This window comes from Melanotaenia boesemani, chromosome 22, assembly GCF_017639745.1.
Source record: "Melanotaenia boesemani isolate fMelBoe1 chromosome 22, fMelBoe1.pri, whole genome shotgun sequence".
NCBI lineage: Eukaryota > Metazoa > Chordata > Actinopteri > Atheriniformes > Melanotaeniidae > Melanotaenia > Melanotaenia boesemani.
The window spans coordinates 18,993,161-19,015,835 of NC_055703.1; the positions used below are offsets into that span (position 1 = coordinate 18,993,161).

Consider the following 22,675-nt stretch of genomic DNA (forward strand, 5'->3'; position numbering starts at 1 on the left):
ATATCGTATCGTGATGTATCGTTTCGTGACCCTGCCATATCGAGATGCATTGTATCGTGAGTTTAAGTGTATCGTCCCATCCCTAGTCACAATATAGCAGTCACACTTCATGTAAACATCTATATTAAGTGATGCATTATTTCCCCTTTTCAGGCCAGATCTGTCGCTTTGGCATCCAGATCAGTTTGAAGATATTGATCCGAGTCCTTTTCTTTACATTGTTTGTGTGGAGTTGAAGAAAATTCTTAACTCAAGAGTTTACTATTTTTAGATATTTAAAAAGTCAGGCAATTTTTTGACAGCATTAATTTGTGTTATAGATACTTGTTTCTGCTTCTTAAACCGGATCGATAGCCAGAATTGATGATGGCATTGATATCAATAAAATCTTATCAATTCCAATCCCTACCTTTAACTGTCTCAACTCTTAGTGTTTTTGACCCCAGTCTCCTGATTTAATCCTGGTTTTAAACCTCTTACCAACCAGATCGCTGATTACTTTAACTTCAGAAGATCAGCCTCTATATCAAATTGGCCAAAAACACAACTTGAAGATCTAAGATGTAGATAAGCAAATTGAAATAATATAATAGTTTACAGTTTCTCACTTTAATAAGTTTCCCAAAAACATTTTGTTTCAATCAATTCAAGCGTCCATCTTTTACTATAAAAAGCCACCACTTAATCAAAAACACTCTTCCTATTATAATTTTAATCAAGAGAGATTAAGTAATCTTAATAATTGTAAAACCAAATTTGTAGCAGATTACTGAAAATATCCTTCAAGTTAGAAGAAAGGCAGTTTTGTATTTCAGACCCCCACCACCCCCTTCACAAAACAACTTATAGAGTACTCTTTGACTTGTGTTTTGCATGAGCTTTGTTATAAATCCGCCTTGTTTCCATTAGCTAATTTGGAGCAAAAAAGGAGACTTAGCGTTATCAAAGTGTAGGTATATCAGCTAATCAACAGAGTAGAGGGTATAACAATTACTAACACATACACAGACACAAAATATTAGTTATCATGCTACCTCTTATTCATTTATTCCTCTCTAGTGGCAGAAACAGATCATTATTCTTGTTGGTAGATTATTTGTTGGTCTTATTTAATAAAATGTTTCAGTTCTTGTTTTTTCAGAAAAGGTGTCACACTAACTGTGCATAAAAATGTGAAATTAATGTCTTTTTTTCTTAAATTTGGCTGTTAACATTCAACTCTTCAGACATTATGATATGGAAAGCAGACTCCATGTTGCCATGGTAATGATGCAGACACACCTGCAATAGAAGCAGCAATTCCACTTTCCTGTTCTCATACTCTCCTGACCACCATTAAGCAGCTTTAAATTGTGGCATGATGGATCTCTCCTGATGGCTGGTTTTGCTTTATGCCTCCCAGCCTTACTGTGACTCGGGTCCAAAGGGAGCGGCAGACAGAGAGAAAGAGAGGTGCTGATGACTGAGGCGACTAGGGGTCGGCTGGCAGCTGTTGGCCGCTCTGGGGACAACCTACCATCTCTCTCGGCAATCTCTAAATCAAATCCCGTCTTTCCCACCACTGCCACCATATTTCTATTTCATTGCTCTACCTCTATTTCTTTCTACCCCACTTTTACATCTCCCTACACACTTTGTATTGTTTCCCTCCACAGTGCTGATAGAAGCGCACTTCACTGCTTAGAAGAGTGGATGTACCAAGAGCTGAGGAGGTAAGAGGAAAAAGAATAAAAACGTTATTCTTCCCAGCTCTTCATTTCAACAACCCTTTCCCTGGTGATATGGAGGGAGACAAATGGTGGGATATAAGCATGTGTACTTAAGAGTGGCAGAGCAATAGTACAGATGTTTGAAAAATATGAGAGTCAGAGAAATGTGGGAATGGGTGTATGCCTGGGGAGATGAGGGAGAATGGAGGAGAAAAAAAAAACCCTGAAAAATCCTGGAACAAAGTGAACAAAGACAAATGATGGGAAGATATAAGAGGAATGAAAGTAGAGAAGATATATAAAAAAGGGGGCTGTAGGGGGTCAAAAGGTGGTAAGAATAGAGGTGTTGAAAGGCAAAGAGAACTAGACAGCAGGTCAGGAAACCAGTGACAATAACTAAAAAAAAAAAGAAAGAAAGAAAAAAGAGAAAAAGAGAAACTAAGAAAAGCAAAACGCTGGCACAGACGGCAACTGGGCGTGAGTTGTTAAGAGGACAGAACTAATTCCTAAATGTCCACCATAGGTTTTTGCATTTGTACCTGAAAATAGTTTCACATACGTTCCCATGACTGACAGCTCACCAGTTAGTATGTATACTGTCCTAATATGGTAAATCCCCTCCCATCCGATGGGCTAAGTGGGTTAAAACAGTTGCTGAGAATTATGTGCAAAGTCCTATTTGATCCAGGTTTGAAGTGGTGCTGGAAAGAATTATTCATGAGTCAAGGGAAGCTGGCAGAAAGAGGATGAATGTTGGTTGACGGAGCGTCTGACGGACTCAACAAGGAAGTAAACACCTTAACAAGTCTAAGCAGGTTCTCAGAAAACTGCTGTCAAAAGTGGCTTATAGTATTCTGATGATTTGTAATTTCAGACAGGAGGCTCTTGTGGGAACTGACCACCTCACACTGGTGAGTAATTATGCTGCATTGGACAATAAGAAATTCCCAAATCAGTTTTAAAGAATGAGAAGGGAATCTTTGGAGACATCACAGCCTGAGCAGTCAGAAAAATTCACACCTAGTTAGAAACATTTAAGATAACATGTACCATACCAGCAATCATTATCTATGCTATGATACAAGAAAAATAATATTTGGACAGATAAGTGTGATATTTGGAAGGCGAGCTGTAGCCTGTAATGAAGACGAGCACCTAAATGTGAATTTTTAATTAAAAATGGCCGCCTGCAGCTTTTATTTGTTAAATACTTAATTGTTATTAATTCTTGCAACAAGTATTTTTTTTAATTTAGTTTTATTTAAAATAAAAAAAAAAGTGGATTTTAAGTCTTTGATTCAGATTGCTCAATTCTGGTCTCCCCCCCCTCTCAACCAAAAATCCTCAAGCTGGACAGAGTGTCTCTGTATGTAGAAAGTCCAACTGAAAGCAAGCTGCAGTATATCCCCCTTTCTCTAACATTAAAGAGAGAAGACGGCTGCTCTTTTCAGCATCCGCTTTGTGGACGACCCCTGTGCACTCGCCTCACAGCCGGCTGGACATGGAGACTGATGCTATTTAACCAGCGTCTCATTTTGATGGAAGTTAGCTCGTAGCTCGATACCTTACTGCACTTGGAACAAGGCACTGTTTGTGCTCTAGGAATATTTGTTTCAGTGGTTATTGAACTGGAAACTTTGAATCTATGAACATATTAGGAGTTAGTGTAGTAATGTCCAGAGGCATAAAATGTCTCTAGTTCGGCCAGCTCTCTGTATATTGAACTATCATTTTGCACTTATAAAAATTTAACAAAAACCTAAAAATAAAAAAAATAAAACAAACAAACAAACAAAAAAGAAAAAACATATTAAAATGTTTGGGATATCTTAAAAGGTTGTGGCATTAATATGTTAATTGCACATATGATAGAGTTGGAAGTGCTGGTTAGTGCCAATATTCATGAGAGTCAATATATTATTTAATAAATATTATAATATCAAATTATTATACAATATCAAATTTATTATACTTTGGTATATATTCTGTTGCTTACATTTTTTACTAGAATTATGTATAATTATTATTGTTTTTTTATTTATTATTATTGTTGTTGTTATTATTATTGTTTTATTAAGTCTATTGGGTGCTACATTACTCATAATTGCCTTTTTTAATAATATCAAAGGAAATTTAATCTATAACTATATTTGCAAATCTATCTAAAAGCTAAATATTACACAAGCTTGTGTAAAAAATGAAAATGTTATTTTAGCTGGAATATGTATAAAATTTATTATTAATATATTTTCTATTATTTTAGATATGTTTTTGATCCCCCAGCTGCCTGAATAAAACAATTCTTGCAAACAAATAAAAAAAAAAAATAAATAAATAAAAATAAAAAAAAGATAACCTGTTGAATGTGCATTTAGTGACCCTTAAAATAAAGCTTATTGTGGATTTATGGATGACAAACAGGAGTCATTGACTCAAAATGAATAAACTACTTTGATAAGAAAAACAATGCTTAATAATAGCACAGAAACATAAATCAATTTTTGTAACTGCAGCTTTTTTTTATCAGGTGTGTTGACAAGAAGAAAATGTAAAATACTGCCAGAGTTAATTAACAAAGACTACTGAAGATAAAGAACAGCTTTCAGGTCACTACTTCAATGCAGGAATAAAGCTTCTCTTTCTTTAGATTGACTGGTTTTAAAATTACTTTTTGTAATTACTTATTGAAGTGCTTTGTAAAAATGATCAAGTGTAAAGGAAGTCTAGGATTAATGAAGGTAACCACAAAAACAAGACACAATCAAATAATTTGTTATAGAAAAAAAAGAGAAACACTTAGCGATGAGCACAGAATGATGAAATTGCTTCAAACCAGTCAATTTGCATGAGCATGAGCTGGGTGAGTGTAAGCAGTAATAAAAAAAAGCAAAAGTCTTACAAGAATAAATAAAGACAAAAAATAAACTAAAAACATTACCATCAAATTACAGTACTTTTAATATTGCTTTTTTAACCTCGCTCAAAATCAATGTTTCTTGTCCACCACTGCCCTTAAAGCTATAAATAAGTTTTCCTCCTCCATGTTTTCAGCTCTTTTTTTTGTAAAGCTCTTGGTAACTTATTCCTTATAGAAACTAATACTTTATAATTAAAGGTTTTATAAGTACAGGAAAAGAAGAAGGTGTGTTTATACACACAAAAGGAAAAACCCAAGTATCCTTACCCAATGATGGGGTGTTTGAAGCCCAGCTTGGCAGTGCTCTGCTGAATCTCCTTCTCTAACCATGCCTGAGGTCGGACAAGGTACTTGACAAATTGGGACACCCACCAGACAGATGGGTCACCATGCAGACGCTGCAGACGTGGGGCAAGGTCCTCAGGGATCGCCAAAGGTAAGTAGGGTGGCCGAGGGTGCAGACTGTCCACTATGGGCAACTCCACAACTTGGACGTCCTTATCATGAGCCTCTCCTAGAGGGACCACAGAGGAATAGGTGGGAAATATGATATTCAAAGTTTAAGTATAACAATTGATTATATAAATGATTATTGAAGAAAAAATATTTTCAAAACGTCAAAAATTCAGCAGCTATACGCTAATTTGGGGGAAAAAAAACAATATTGTTGATATTAGATATAAATTACCCATTAAAAATGCAGTCGAGAAATATAGTTGAAGAAATTGTACATCTTCTATTTATTGATTTTCTATACAGCTTATTCCAATTCAGGGTCGTAGAGAAGCTGGAGCCTATCCCTGTAATTGGCAGGCGAGAGGAAGGTTACACCCTGGACAGGTCGCCAATGTTATCGCAGGGCGAACATAGACAAACAACCACTCACCCCAGCTGAGGCTGGAACCAGTGACCTTTTTGCTCTGAGGCCATGGTGCTGAGCACCACACCACTGTGCAGTCCTGCCCTCTGTACATATAAAACCTGTAATATGACTTTGCACAACTAGATTGAACACAAGTCATCATATTTTCTAGCATGCATTAAACTAGAGTAAGTAGCTGGTGTTGCCAGTAGCAAACAGACTAACTTATGCTTACCAAAGTCTAGAATTTGATGAGTAGACATTCATGAAAAACACAGCAAATACACTAAGTTCACACAGTGAGACATATTTATAAAAAATGCACATCAGAATTACCCAGTTACAAACAAGGCCTTAACATTGCTTGTTTTGTCAGACTAACAACCCAGAAGCCAAATACGTTCCCTTTACACAAGAAAAAGGCACAGCAATAAATGCTCAATTTGAGGAACTGGAACAGTAAATGTTTAGTATTTCTTTGTTCATAAATAGCTACAACAATACATGGTCCATCATAATTGTAGTTTTCCTCCTGTTTGTCTAAAAGTTTCAATGTGAATGAAGCTGCACAATGTTTACAGGCAGCAGGGTGGTCTGGTAGTTGACACAGATGTTCTTCAGTTTAAGCTTTTTTTTGCAACTGGGTTAGAGTTGTTATTCATGTTTTATCAAGAATATAGCAAATTAGTAGTTTTATCCTTTGCAAATAGAAGTCAGCTGACTTATCGTGTATGGGTTGGGTTAAGAATATGCGCTTGCAACTTGTTGATAGGATAACTGACTTGTTATGGAAAGAGTTTGGAGACATACACAAACCTTTCACTATAATACTTAAAAAAAAGTCAGGTAACTTCTGAAGACCTGAAAATGTGGCTACTTTGGAGTGTTTTATTATGGTTTGTGTCCTCTATGTCACAAAATACTACAAAAGTTTACAGTGCTGAATATTTGCAGAATAACATAATTCCCAGGACAGTTATATTAATTCTTTGCTAGTCACCAATGTCAGGTCCAGGATCCAGAGTCAAGCTTTTGAGAATGGCAGCTGCTCTTTACCTGCCCTTGCTTAAAGGCCAAAGTAATCTTTCTGTCAAGCCAAAAAGAGCCAAGAACAGCTGAGGCAGGGACCTGGACTTAAAGAGCATGGGACAGGGTTACTTGTCATCTGAATTCAGCCTCCCTAGAGCTGAGTTCTGCTTGGAGGAAGCCCCAAGCAGAAGATGGAGCATGGCTGATTGTGAAAGACAGCTCTTTGGACAACAGAAGACTCCCGTGCACTGCCAGACCTCCCCAATTGTTTGCACACAATGATGTACATGCACATAATGCACACCTGCACAACACTGGACACAAGATGGTAAACGTGTTGACACATTGAAATGTTAACAGAAACACTTACACATGAACATGTACAGGGTCTTCTAAACACAAAGAAAAAAAGGTGGTCTGACAATGATAACTAATGCGGATCCAAATAAAACAACAATAAAAAGAAACGTGCATTCACACTTTCAAACACACACAAAGAGCTCCAGCTAATCACATCTCTCCAGAAGGGGATATGGCTGGCAGACACAACCTGCAGTCTTTTTCAGTCTTAAAGCCCGAGCAGAGGTTCTCTTTTTTTGTGCATGTATGCATGTGTGTTAAAGAACCCTTGATTTATGAAAAAAAACAAGTTTGAGGCCTATGCTCTGTCTGACTAAAGTGGCTTTTGTAACTGTCACAGGCAGGCTTAATGCAGCTATAAACAGCCACCATAAGACACTTTCAAATAAATGGAATAATGAGTCATTAAAACGGCTTCTCACATAAAGGATACATAAAAAAAAACAAACAAACAAACAAAAAAAAACTTAAAACAAGGGCAGAAACAGGCTAGAATTGTGTGTCTGTGTGTGTGTTTGTGTATGCTGGAGAATGAACTGAATATAAATTGGTTAAAGCATTAAATATTGAACAGAAAAAAATATTCCCAGACCCGTCTTTGCTTATATAACGGCACTGGCATGATTCACATAAAGGGGAATGGGCATATATTGAGGCCAGCACTTTTTGGCACCAATGTACAAGTTTTCCGTACGTCTTCATCCCACTGCTACCTAATTAGATCACAAAGCTCCTCTAAATATTATCTGAACTCAAAAGCCTCAGCATACATTTCCAGTATGCAACATCCCTTTTTTTAGCACACAGGTCTACACCGACATGGGATTCCTGCGTTGCATTTTAAGCCCATGATATATACAGAGCCTAATAAATGTTTCATAACAAGCTCTAAAGCTGAAGAACTGAGACTGACACCACACAGACAAAATACAGAGCCATTGCATTCATAATACATTTGAAATGAGGTTTATTAACTTGTAGGTCTCTTGGTTCTGGCTTTACATGGCGGGAAGCATTATGTTTGTCTTGTTGCACACAGACTCACATATAAGATTGAAATATTTCTACAGAGAACCTCAAATGCATATACAGCAAAGCCTTTGACAAATTAGCTCTTTGATCAACTAGCCATTGTTCCAGAGTGATTTTCCCACTGTGTTATGTTGAAATTGAGTCTGATGGAGCAGGCCTGCGATGGTTCTCTTCTTTGCTGTCCACTAAATACTTACACTTACTTCTAGACAGTAGCGCTGGGAATAAAAACTTATTTTCTTTACACTGCTAACAGAAATGAATCTTGAGCACAGACTCAAAACGAGGCTAGTTCTGAAAATTTAATTTAATGTGTGCTCAAACTTTTCTGGTTTCTAGCTAAAACCACTTTTGACTTTGTTTCCTCTGTCAAAAAAGTAAAACAAGACATCAATCAAGACATAAAAAAAACAACAAAGTATTGTTTTGAGGTAAGAGGTAAAACTCAGGTCGAACAATGTCAAACCAACTTTTACTTTTACAAGTATTCTCATCACCAGTATATAGACTAGAATATGTTGTTAAGACAAGAGTTATATGAAAACCAGCTATTTGTATTTTGGCTTTTAACACAAGTGCACTCTCAGCTCAGTTAATCTGGCCATTTCATAGGACCACCATCCCTGTCCCTGAACTGGCTGATAATTCCTGATTCCAGTGTGGGGAAAAACTGTTCAAGACATTCTGCCACTCCTTACTTTTCCTGTGGAAGATCATTGCAAATGTAAGTATAGCTCATTTAATGCAAAGACATCTTTAAGTTACTTATAAGGAGATTTTTACCAGACACTTCAGTTATAATATCAGGATTTTGTTAGAGCCTGGAAGTGTTTTATGTGATCTCGTGTTGACACAAAGTCTTAATGAGCTCCTTTTCAATCATGATTCCCCACTGGTTTAGTACTCTGATAAAAGAAAGAGGAAAAACTCATGACTTTTTGTAGAAATTCAGCTGTATAAAGGCCCATTTATGCTTTACCCTGAAGACAGATACAGAGCCTTTCTTCCATTTTCTACATCCTATACATGCAGAATTTGGTCTGTTTTCAGAGTTTGTGGATGCGTAGCCTGACATAACAAATGGAGTAGTACTGCCAGAAACAGTGGGGGCAATATTGAGCAGTAAAGCTGATGTGTGATCAGCAGGAGGAACCGTAATGCGTGTAATGGCCATACAAACCACAGCTGCAACTGCGCTGCCTCTTTTTATGTCTCTTTTTAAGAATGTACATTATCACGACTGTCGCCACGTTTGCTGTTGTCTAACACAGACATCAGAACTCAGAGATGAACTCTGCACTGCCCTCTGGTGGATATATTACCTAGCGACCATACCGAAGCAAAAGACGCATGAGAGGTGGAGGACAGTGAAGTTTGAAACAGGTATACCTATTCTTAATTTAGGGAGCATAAATGAGCCTTTAATATGGAGTCACGGCTGATCACAGGCAGATTTATTTTTTCTTTAAAGTTTTATGTAATCAAGCTGTGTCTGTCTGCTCAGATCCAGCCAAATGTAGCCAAGTTGATGGGAAAGAACTTAACTGAAAAGATGAACTTTTCAGTTAAGAAAATATCAAGGAAGGGCAAAGCCAATCTACTGATCTCAACATGACTGACCTGCGTTTCACTCACCATAGACAAAACTAAAGATAGATGAATCCACAAACAGCAAACAAGTGAACAACACTGCAGTACACAATATTCACAATGCTTGACACAGAAGAAGAAAACTCAATCTTTGCTAATATTCATGGGCTCCAGACTACTCCCAGTCACTGCTTGCAAAGGATTCTTGACGAAGCATGAAAATGAATATTACATGAACAGATGAGCTGATATTGGCCCAATTATATTTGTTCCCCTTAAGAAAAGATAGCTCAACATTTTAAACAGCTGCAACTCCTAAACCCTCTCTTCAAACCGCATCCCTCAAATGAATCCTGTGTTTGCTTTAGACAGGTCAAATCACTAAAACTGTCTCAATCTTTCCTGACCTTATTGTATGTATACCTTCCTTGTCATACAACTTGTCTCGCCTTCATAATTTTTATTTTTCAACTTCACACTTTTCTTTACCTCTGCAGAAGAACAAATCATTGAGGCATATCATGTGTGCTATGATTGTGTCATTGTGGATTTTCTGTAATGCTTTGTTTTTCCCATTATGCATTTGAGGGAAGAAAATCAGCAGGTCCCATAATGACTCCATCGCTATCTTTGATGTTCCCCCCGAGCAATACGTTTTCATGACAAAAATACCCTGTCACAGACGCATATACCATGCATCTTCTCTTGGTCTATAAACGTCTCACATCCCAGGAGAAACACTTAACAGAAAGTGGGCTAGCCATGTAAGGATGCAAAAGGAAATGGGAATTTAGTGAAGTCTTCTATATTAAGTATCAGAAAAGTCCATTTTCCATGTAAACAGAACAATACAAAGAAATAATAGTAAAGTAGCGCCAAAGTGCATTTCTATGTAAGTGTGAAGAATTGCTCATGTTTACCATAAGATGTTGCAGCACTGGAAGGATTTTTAAAGTTTTGAAGTTACACAATAATATATATATATATATATAATGTCATCTAGGTGCAGAACTATCTGCCATCCAGGAATTCAGGGACTTGCATTTGCACCTCTTCATGCAATCAGTATTCACAACATTATACACATTATAACACAGTGATTGCACTTGCATAGGCAAACATTCCACTTAATTAGTGAGATATTCAGCATATATCTATTTATTAATCCAAGGCTCCAGCATCCCTTTGTGGTATACTGCCCAAGGAATGTGCTTGCTTGCACTGTTAACACAGCAGGCATGACCACAGGCATAACCAAGTACCAAAAAGCCTTACATTAGCTATGCCCATCTAGTTAGCTGGCTTGATCATAAGAATTTGTTCCTTCTGCAAACTGTGGTATAAAGAAAACAATCAGAATACTAAAAGGCCTGCGGGGGAGACGACATCTGTGGGAAGATGCCTGTTGGGTGTGAGTCGACATATGGACCTATGAGAGGCAGTTTTTAAACACACATTCCAGAGAAATACATTAAATTGTTGAAGAAGGACACATGAAAGGCAAGAAAAAAAGAGAGAGGAAGCAGTGGGAGAGCAGGAGATAAGCAGGGAGAGCCCAGGAGAGCGCAAGTCAAAATGAAGAGAAAAATGAAGAGCTGAGAGGACGCAGCAGTAAAAACAGGAAAGCTATGAGAGAGAAAGTGGTTGAGGGAGACAGGTAACAGTAAAGCCTCCAAGGAATAACCAATCTACATCTTCAAATGCATTTGTTTTATAAGCTCAGTAAATGCAGCTAAACATATGCAGTGGTTATATCCATTAATATAGCAAGAATCAATTTCAATAAATCCCTTAGCGATTTAGTTCCTCTTGCATTATTAGAAGAACCATGTACGTCTAACATGCGCATTGATCTTTAGTTTAATTTTTGTTACCAGTTAAACACATGGACTAAATTAGGCATGGTGTCCAGTATAAATATTTGGTAAAAGGTGAACAATTCCAGTATCAGGCAATATCATCATAAACTACAAGGCGAGAAATCTAAAGCTCTGCTAGCATCAGAAAAATGAAAAGCTCTTTTTTTTTTTTTTTTTGAGATGTTGTGTCAAGAACTACTAAGCCTTCAGTGTCCTACCTGCAGTATATAGCTGTAACTGTCGGAGAGCTTTTTGTTTGGAAAAGCAGGTAAAAAGACAACTTGAAATACTCAGTTACATTATGGATTTCATACTTTTCTTCAACTGCTACAGACACTGGTTTTGTCTTAATATTTTTACTGAAGAATACCCTGGAATGGAAGTGTGTAGCCACCTGTACAAGCAATAACCGGTGTGAGCTCGCTGCACGACACTGAGGTTCTACTGTTAGTCAGATGTAGTCATAAAACAACCATCTGATGCAAAAATGTAAAGACTCACAATACAGCGTGTGTTGGTTTGTGATGAGTTTATAAGTACTGAGTTCTTTAAGACAATGAAGAGTTCTTTGTTCAGCGATGGCTGACAAGTGTAAAAAACGTTTACGTTTAAAAAACACATTAACAAATTTAAAAACAAATTTACATTTTAGGAAACTTCTTGTGTGCAGCTGAACTACAAATAATTTGTTTTTGCTATAAGTTTCACTATCACCTCTGATTTTTAGGGCATTCCCTTTCTATTAATAGCAGTCTTTTGTTATTTGTTTTGGGTTTTGGTTTGTGTTTTACACTTCTCAGCCACCGTACATGTACTCCTGACCTGTTTTGAGTGGCTGCTTGCCTGATTTCCCCATTAGGGGTCCTACTTGCTACTCCAAACAGAGCTCTGACATGAACTTTTCATATGTAGTACCCACATCCGTGAATAATATGAATCACATGTATTATGAGTACGACATGGTGAACCAAAATAACTGTGAGCTCTAAAATCATTGTGGTGATTTTGGGGAGCAAGTCATTAGGCATCAATAAAGGATTGATATTTCAGGTGTGAATTAAGGTAAGAGGCTTGTTCAGAGCTCTAGAAATCTTGACCTTCTGGTTCTCCAATCCATAAAAACTACTCACATCTAAATTACAAACAAAAAGATTCATCGGGGCATGTCTAGCAGCATTTCTCAAATTATTTAGGGTGTCTAACTTTAGTTCACAAGAATGGATAATGGTATGAAATATATGTAGGGAAAATTTTAACTGAAACTTATAATGTGAGACTGATGATGACATAAGCACATTGCACATTTTCAAAGTGAGTCTCCTGTATTTTGTGTCACAAACTGGAGAAAATGGAAAAATGTCAATGAGCAGCTGGCGATCTAAAAGCTTCTGTCTGGCTCACTTTCTGCAACAGATATCATCCTCGCAACCATCAACACTGAAACAGTATACATATATCTCTGCTCTGAACTTCATATAAAGCCTCTTTAACAGATGAGTGTCTCTCCATCATCACATCTCCCTTCAATGCTTTAGAATTTTTAACAGGGTTATGGTTGGCTGTGGAAACGCAATTAGGTTACAGTTTAGAAACCATATACCTAAGACATCCTGACCTGACCCCAACCCGCTGGCAGAAAAGAAGCTTTTGAAAACCTCAGCAACTGTAGGACGCGTATGAAGAATGGCAACTATGGGATTATTCTTGTAGGCTATTTTAGTTGAAGAACATGATTCATTAAGTGGAGAAAAAGCTGGAGGGTTTGCTCCAGCTAAACTCTCTCAACTCAAGAAAAAAAAGATTGTAAAACCCTTTCCATCGATGAAAAGGTCAAACGGAAAGTATACAGTGCTACCCTCTAAAGAGTAGTCACCAACATAGATCAATCAGATGGAAAAGCTTCTCTCACTTTGGCTGATGTCAATGTTTACAAAACCATGGCAGCATGGCAGGTCTGTGAGGGGAAAGCAACTCCTACATTGTGCATTTATAGAATCATTTATGCTCAAACATGATTTATTTGGTGTAAATAAACTGTTTGGATAAAGGACACTGCAACAATCTGGCATTAGTCAAACATGGTGGTAGGGGTATCATGGTTTGGGCTTGTTTTGCTGCACCTAAGCAGGTTTGTCATTATTGATGGGCCAAGGAATTTTAAATCATACATATAAATTTTAAAGAATAATACCAGATTCTCTGTTCATAAAGGGAAACTAAAGAAAAAATGGGTCACGTTGCTGGGTAACCATCCCCAAACTGGAATTATCTTAATTGAGAGTGGTTGGAAGAATTAACAGAGTATTTATGTTGGATTGTGGAAAGTAGAAAGTTCAGAAAATAACAATGACTATCAGCTAAAAGTATGCTGTACAGAGAAATCAAGTAAAATTCATACAACTGACGTGCAAAACTAAGAAGCAGAAATTTCCAAAAACATTTAGTTGCAAGTTATTGCTCTATGTCTGCATACACTGTACTGAATCAGTTTTCACAGTAAATTAAGAAATACATTTGCTTTTGTCTTGTATTGGATTTTTCCTTTATTCAACTTCTACTTGTGTGGAAATCTAAAAATGCATAAATATAGATAAAGTTTCATAAGCTTTTAAACTCCACAATGGACCAACAACATAGCAGAGCAAACACCATAAGGCTGCACATGGGTGTGTTGATTCAGTTTTAAACAATGACAGCCCAGAACCTGCAGTAGCGTTTGCAGTTTGGAGGCTTACCCTGCAGATACGTCTTGTTTGATAAAGGGGACATACAAGGCTAAATACTAGACATAAATTGACATTATTGGCTGGTTGTTTAAATCCAAAGACTCTTGCAAGACTATTGGTGTATCCAGAAAAGCTAATTTTTTATATCCAATATTACATTAAATATTCATGTCAAAGGTGACTTTTGAGGCGAATGTGTAACGGTTAAATGAGAAAAGGATTGATTATTCAGTAACTGATCATCAATGTCAGAACTGAAACTGAGTGAAGCTCATTGGTTCTTTTAACATCCATGTACTCACCTGACCAGTGTCCGGTGGAGGCTCCAGAGCGGTCAGTACAGGTGTTGCTGACGGGCAGAAAAACGGTCTCCCAGCCACCAGGGGCGTAACGCCAGTTATGAGACTCCAGGATGAGTGTGCGCTGGGTGCCGTAAGCAATCATGAAGCAGTAGACGACATGGTGAAGCTGGCAGCCATAACCACAGCCCTTATTGATGTTACACACCAGCTTTCTTGCCTTACTGCAGTCTGGGGGGTTCTAGGAGGAGAAGGGAAGAATGTTTCAACATTTTTTATTGCTTGACTTTCACCTTGTATCTCTCAGAGACCTGCACTCTGACTTGTAATAACACACAACTGATATTGTTTTGTTTCCATTGCCAGTCTCACACTCGGCTTTAATTTTATGTTGCCAGTTTGCTTTTCTATCTTTGTCTGTTATTCTCTTTTCTGTGATGTTCTTTCATCTCTTTTCCAGCTCATTTTTCATCTTTGCTCCTTATTGTTAAAATACAATATATAACTATGTAGACTCTACAAGGAGTGTACATAGTTATATAATTAAAATTTCACACATATTACCCAGTCTCATTTGTATACTCAAAGATGGAGCATTACTGGTGCACTAATACTATTTAGGCCATCTAAATGACTCATGTTGTTCTGTTTTTTTTTAATAAAAATGACACTGTGGATCATTTTCCATCAAATACAGATATACACTATAGTATGTTAATGTTCAGAATATTACAGCGCTCAGGAAATACATGTATGAGTGATATTTGATAAGTTCACATGCTCTTTACCAGCTGTTTTTGAGAAATTAAAGCGCCTTTTAAAAAGGGGCTGAATGCCAAAGACAAAAACAGATGGACTGACTCATTTTTAGGTTTGCTCTTTTCCTTGAATTTATTCCCACAAAGGAAAAATATAGAACACTGCCGCTTTATCCTTTAATATCTCATCCTCCTTAATCTCTTTTGTATCACTTGCATTTGTTTTATTCCCTTTTGAATGCCTGGTTTTGCTTCCTATTCACTTCCCCGTGTTTTCCTTAAGCTCTTTCTCGATATATTTCTCTTGTTCCCCCACTCATTGCTTCCCACTCTTTGTTCCCTCATATTCTCACTCTCCTTTCTCACACAATCATTCCTTAACTTAAAAATTAGCTTCGATATCAGATAGTCTGAGGAGAAGAATACCAAATGAGAGGAGCTGGGAAAGAAACAATAGCTTCTTTATTTTAAGTTAGAAGAAAAAAAAAGAGTGGAAACCAACAGAGTAGCACACGCTGTGTTGCCGATGAGATGCCGGGCGGGTTGTGATCCGCTCTGCAGCCGATCTGAGCGACTCTGCGATGCTGGTGCCAACCAGCTTCCTAAGCAGCAATTACCAGCTGATGGGAGTGTTTTCCTCATTAGGCTGCTGCAGCTGTGGATGGTTCACAGTAATCAGGCCGCCCGACACCCACCGGCTAACACTGCCTATCATGCACCAGCAGGAGAAGAAGGGAAAAAAGAGGGAGGAAAAGGAAAACAGAAAAAAATGAAGTGGAGATGAAATAAAAAAGATGACTAGGGGTAGTTAAGGGAGGGGCAAAAAGAGAAAATTAGAGAAAAAAGAAAGGAAAGATGTAAGCATCCTTTAGGTGGAAAAAACTGATTAACACCACTGCTGTTCAATAACATGAACAGAGTACAACAGCCGCTGAGCTGATGGAACAAGCCACAAAGGTAATTCCTCTGAGTTACAGGCTGCCACTTCACCACTAACCCCACAGGTGTAAGCTGAACCACTAATAATCTACAGCGGCAATGCAAAGAACCTCCGCCAAGCTTGTTTTCTGTGCAAGGACCTCTGTCACTGTATCTGCATGGGATCATTATATGGCACAAGTCGTGTGGAGTGGAGGCCACCATCAGATCCCGGGCTGTTAATGGTGGAGCTGGAATGAGACACAGTTCAAGGATAATGACGCCAGATGCGTGCACAGGCAGCCACTCAGCACCGCTTTGTACTTACTGTAGGTTAAGTGCCTGTTTAAATGATGTTCGTTTTGAATGTGAAATACAAGGGTGGCTGCAGAGAGATTCGGTTCAGAGACAATGCAGAGATGCTGATTTGGAAATTACATCTGAGAACAAGCAAATCTGACTGAATAAATAACCTCAGGTGATTTTTCAGTGTGATCTGTGCATCCACTAACTTAAAGATATTTTAAGAGAGACTCTGGTTCATCAGAAGGCTATTTCTGTGCTGCTACTCTTAGTTAGCAGAAGCCTTTTAGTAATAAATGAATGGTTCAGCTGTACAAAAGCATTTGTCTCATAAAGGTTTTGCAGTTTCCTCATGGATGGGCTGTTGAGGGAAAAACACCTGTAGAGCACAGTGGCGGATTTTACACTTGAAGGTGTGAAAGTGTTTGAAATCAAGGCGACTGCTTAATTTGCATGAGCTCTAACAGCTCCATTAGTTTTAGTGAGCTGCACCTTCAGAAATTTGAATGTTTTTAAAAAATAACATCCAATCAAGAAGATCTCAAAGTTTAAAGCATTTAATTTATTTAATAGAAAATTATACATGAAGCTTTAGAAGAGAAGAAGGACATTTTAAATTCTGAAGAGGACTATCTGTGCTACAAGGGTGTTCATCTCATCCTCTGGTATTAGTGTATATTTCTGTGGGTGTTAAGCACATACTGTATGCATCTCTAATATGTTCAACACCACAGCGGCTCATTTTGATTGTCGGCTGCTTAGGTGGATGTACCTGTAGTGAGCTTTTAAGACTTTTTTTTTTTTTTTTTTTTTACTGCAAACAGCCTCTTTATATGGGGACAACTTCCAGTAGGGAAAAGTAAATACAGTGAGATGAAGTATGTGAACACGACTATAAACAACTCCTTTCACAAAAATTGCAAATGAAGTGTGAAAGATGCAACTGGAAACATGATGGGACTTGCAAATCATCAAATCCTGCATTCAAATAAATGCCACAAATATATCAAATCTTATAATTAGGTGTTTTTTTTTGCAAATTTATTCTCATTTGGATTTGATGCCTGCCACACATTTTAAAATGAAAGTTCCGACTGAGGCATGCTTACCCTTGGTTGCATCACCTTTTCGTTTAACAACACTCCTTGTGTGTTGGGAAACTGAAGCGACTAATTGATTTAGTTTCAAAGCAAAATGTTTTCCTTTTCCTTGCTTGGTGTAAAGATTTCAGCAGCTTGACACTGCAGGGAATATTTTGTCCAATTTTTTTTCTTTCCTAATGCACCATTTGTGTTCAGCCAGCTTTGCATTGCCGGCAGGTCACTTGTAGCAGCGACTCATGACCTGCAGGTTCAGGTTTAATTTAAAGGTGCAGAAAAATGTAATATATCAATAAATACTAATTCTATTTATGGCATCTGTCATATTTGTGCAACATTTTTATTACAGTGTCTCTGAATGGACAAAAAACTCTGTGTAAAGTAAAAATGCTGTAGTAATATTTGCTTAATGTGGCACAGTCTTTCTGAAATAAGTAAAACTTATACAAAAATGCATTTTTGAACGACTGCACAAGTTGCTTCAAAACCAAATATACAATTTAGTAATAATGTTACCCTCACGCCATGTTTATTCACAAAGTGACATGACCATCACAAAATGTTCCATTTCACCTCAGTCATATTTTATGAGCTTTTTTTTGGTAGCTGTGTTTCTAGATCTAAGTCATCCAGGTCGAGGTAATCTAAAGTGCTTTTTGCTAACATTACACCTCTCATCCAAAAGGTTTTAACACACACTCATCCCAGAGCGGTTTCCCAAACATTCACACCTTGAATCCTGTAACCACAACATCTCACATGCTTGTCAGGCAGGTAAACAACTAACAGGTGATAATGACCTAAATGACCCTTAGACAGTCAGTGTCCTCAAAAACACTTAAAGTGTGAACGTGTCAACAACAGCTTACAAGCCTGAAACTCCCCACTGGTCAGTCAGAACTGAAGAACCCGTTTGGGTCAGAGACAAAAACAAAGAACAATGAAAAGGAATAAAGCTGCCTCCAACTCAAACAATTAGGACTGGCTTACTAAAGGTTTTCAGAAAAAAGCAGGGATTTTCATAATAATAATATATAAAACTAAATGTCACACCTCTTAATATTGTTTTTGATCTTGTCCTTTGTCTATAGATTTCTTTTTCCTGAATATCTAATGACATACATCCTGATTGATGAAATGATCAAATATTGTGCAAACAACCTGTGCTGTTAAGATAACAGCAGCAGCATATTCACTGTCTACTTTCAGCTCTGCTGTGTGTGGCATTCAATGTGGAGACCAATAATACTGAGGATGTTGCAAGCTCTTAACATATTTCATTGTTGAAATATTTCTTAAAAGATCTGGCATAAATGAGGGGTGACCGATAGCGTTGATGTTTAAATGACTGGCAAATCACTGCAATATTCTTATTAATGTTACACACAGCTTTGCAGCATGTTTGGTTCCAGCTTTAATATTGTGGGCTCAGTTTAGTTTTTTTCCCGTTTTTGTTTTGGTTTTAACCAACACTTCAGCCCATAATATGCTTAACATTAATATCACTGGTGTCGCTATGTCAGAAATCAACAGGTGTTGGGACTTTGACATTGGATTATAAGAATTTCCGAAGCTGAAAAACACAAGCTGTTATATGACACTTCTTAAATAAAGGAGCAGAGGGGGCAAGGAGTGAAAACTAACTAAAGGGGCTCTGAGGATACAACATAAGTGACCGAATTATTAAATACTACGGTAATATGTGATTTTCAGCAAACAATACACTATGTTTCTGAAAGGTGTGAAACGAAAACCACAGAACAAAACTGTGTTAGAACAGGATGAAACCATAGAAAGCAGAAACCAGGGGTCAGTCATGTGATCTGTTTTTCATTTAAGAACATCTTTAATTATAAGTTTAAACCTTGCAACTACTGAACACGTTTCTGAGGTGATGCATAATCTGGAAAATTCACAGCAAAAAACCACCAAAGATTAAATATGTAATCTTGCTCACTTCCAATTTATTACTGCTATAAAAAGCTTAAAAATAGATGAAAGCTCGTCTAACAGAGCTCCATGTGAGGGAACCATGGTTACAGAATGTTGTGAGTGGACAGATGGAGTAGATGCCGAGATGGAGCTGGTTAAACCAGGAAGGACGGGAGAAGCTGGTGCGGGTGGCAGAAACAGGAGGACAGGAGGGAGGAATCTGTCTCTGTGTACATATAGACGTATGAGTATGTGTGACATAGCAAGACACGCACACACACACACATATATATACAGGCCGCCTCTTTACGTGTAAGCCTGTGCACCGATCTTGTGGCTGAACGCGAACATTTGTGTGCGGCTGTTGCTTGCATAGGTATGGGTGAATCCATCTGTGCACAGCCGTGTGTGTGTGTGATGAATTAGTGATGGCAGCTGGTAGAGCGGTGTGATCCCTCAGCGCTGGTGACAGCAGCTGTAAGTGGTGCTGTCTCCGCCCAGCCAGACTGACTGGGTCCTCTTCATCAAATACACTGGCTCATTAATGCTGCAGGCCCCGCTGCAGCACCGCACCGCCCCACCAGAGAACACAGCAGCAACAGAGCCAGGGAGGGGGAGCAGCGGGGAGGTTGGGGTGAGTGAATGTGCCTTACGTGCATGGTTGCGTATGTGTGTATCCGTCTAAGCATCAGTGAGCATGCGAGTGTTTGTTTTTCACTGCACAGACATTTTTGCATCCCTGCATATGCGTGTCTGCAGATCTGTCATTTTGTGGCTCTTGTCTATGCGTTTTGCCGTATGCGTGTGGCGTTTGACTCTCAACACGCTGACAAATAACAAGTATCTTGCTTGTCAGATCCGACTGCTGAAAACGGCTGCTATCATTCCCCTCACCTGCTACTTGTGGAAATTGATGCTGACAGTTACAGATGGTGCAAATGAGACAAGCAGGTGTGAAAGATGCCCTCAAAAATACATATGTGTGATTATCCGTGTGAGGGAAACACTTGGATGAGTGCTCACAGTGTAGTTGTGTCGAAATGCATTTGTGTGGGTCAGAGTGGAGGCCTGCAGATACCTGTAGGTAAGTGATTCTGTTCTGGACCAGATCCGACAGGTCTTTAGCCTCCTTCATTCTCCATTCACCAACTCCATCCGCCTGACTGAGGTAGTACAAGTCTGTCATGATGGACCTACAGATGTGAACACAGCCAAAAAAAAAAAAAAAAAAGATCAAAACCCTCAGGATTGATATTTAGACAGCAATGTTTTAATCAAATCAGCAACAAATTTATCAAAATACTTATTGCTAATGTATAAAGCAATATCAATAATCTGTTTATATATATATATATATATATACTTATCACTTCTAATGTTATAATTTAAATTTTGGTACACTCAACATGAAGCTGAAGCTAAATAAGCAACACATAGACAAGGATGGATTATATGACAGCACCAGAGTTGCAGATTGCTTCATTAGTGAAGCTAAATGTGAGTATATTTACCAGGCTTCGTGTTTATCTGTTCAGCCATTTATTCACGAAGAGCACATTTTGTGTTGTGTAGATAATGGCGGTAAAAAAAAAATATATACATATATAGATTGTTAAACAGTTCAGAGACAGCATCAGTGAAATTCATGTGTAAACGGAAATGGCAGATAGTTTGGTTGTTATTACAATAAGAAGCTATAAAGGCTGAAGTCTGGGGTATTTGTCCTTGGTGGTAAAACATGTTAGTTTGATGCTGTTTTTAAATTAAACTGAAAATGCTGAAAAGGCAGTGGGTGCAAACCCTCACAAGTTCCACTGATTTTCATCATTTATTAAAAGATCTTGTTGGCTCTTATTGATGGTGCTGAGTTTAATGTTGAGGTCACTATTAACTGTAATTTTATTTCAGTTATATTTATATGTAGGTTAATGGCTACAATATCTTGTTTCTCTCAGTCTGCAAAGCCTCTGTATGAGCAGCCACAAGAATACAATACTTCCTGTTCTTCTTCTTCTCTGCCTCTGAGAAGCGCAGACACAGAAAGACCTTTGCGGTTTCCCACATCTGCAGAACAAAGTCACCGGTTGAGAGCAGCTGAAGTGAGACATTCATATCTCAGGAGAAAAAGCTGAGACTGTACACGTTCACACATGAATACTATTACATGAAACTAAATTTAGCATCTGCTTTTCAGTTCCTGTACAGAAACTGACAAAAATGACCATCATGTTAACACCTCATTTCTGTGAAGATCCTCTTAAATAGCTACGAGATAACATGCTAACTGTAAACTGTGTCTTAAGCGTTCTAAGACTCAACATTCTTTCACATTATTTATAGAAAAGTGTTGTTTCTGCATTGCTGACTGACGACAGCAGCTTCTCCCTGGTTGTTAAGCTGTTATTTTTTCCAGTTTAAATCTTCCATTTACATCCCACTGACAGCAAATCTGTGTACATGTCACACACTGCCTCGGATTGTGACCATCCACTCACAAACATGCCCAAGGGTCCTGATATATGCGGCTAACGGCAGATGCAAACACATCACACACTCGCACACACTTATGCAAGCTTAATTTATTACTCACTACTCGACCCAAATCAGTCACATCCTGTGTGACTGAAAGCTCCTATACATGTATTCAGTAGCCCATGCAAACACATCCACACAGGAACACACACACAAAAGGAGATGAACGCTCATTTCAGCATGGTGGCATGGTGAAAAGTGCCTTTCTAAGTTAACGTAGACAGTATCATTACTCATTGTCACATTTTGAAGCAGGAAACAGTGTGTGTGAATGGATCTGAATTTCTCCTCACAGGGGAGCCATCACTGACCCTCTGTGGGAAGGAAAAGCACACCTGGCTGGCTGTAAAACATAGTAAGAAAGAATGAGACAAGCCCCAGGAGATCTGGCTGTAAGACGGGAACACCAGACCAACAAAACTCCTGACTATTTATTGTACATGTCTAAATAAACATGTGTGGTCTTTTGCATATGAGAAGCTTACAGGCATCCCCGCACCTTGTCACTGGCTCAATTTGCAGATGTTGAGGCTGCAGCTGCACAGCTCTTTTTTCCACAGATGTTGCACAGGTAGGACAGCAATCAGTGTTTCAAGATCAGATTATAGTTTGACTATAAAAAAGGTCAGGTGAGAGTGTTTCTCTACCACCGATGGATGGGCAAAAACAAAGGAGGGACAAGACGAAGAATATTAAGTTTGAAATTCAGCATGGACTCGGTGGAAACTGGGTGCTGTGGATGAAAGCTG

At 38.2% G+C, this 22,675-nt stretch overlaps 1 protein-coding gene across 3 annotated transcripts in view; it reads right to left on the reverse strand.

Moving 5' to 3' along the window:
• The window catches only part of fut8b (fucosyltransferase 8b (alpha (1,6) fucosyltransferase)), a 91,809-nt gene that overhangs the window by 11,323 nt on the left and 57,811 nt on the right, over positions 1-22,675 (reverse strand). For all 3 annotated transcript variants that reach the window (XM_041976297.1, XM_041976298.1, XM_041976300.1), the window contains 3 exons: positions 20,473-20,587; positions 14,387-14,624; positions 4,894-5,140 (listed from right to left, as the gene is read on the reverse strand). In XM_041976297.1, the coding sequence (XP_041832231.1) occupies positions 4,894-5,140; positions 14,387-14,624; positions 20,473-20,587 (600 nt within the window). The remainder of the gene's footprint in view (positions 1-4,893; positions 5,141-14,386; positions 14,625-20,472; positions 20,588-22,675) is intronic.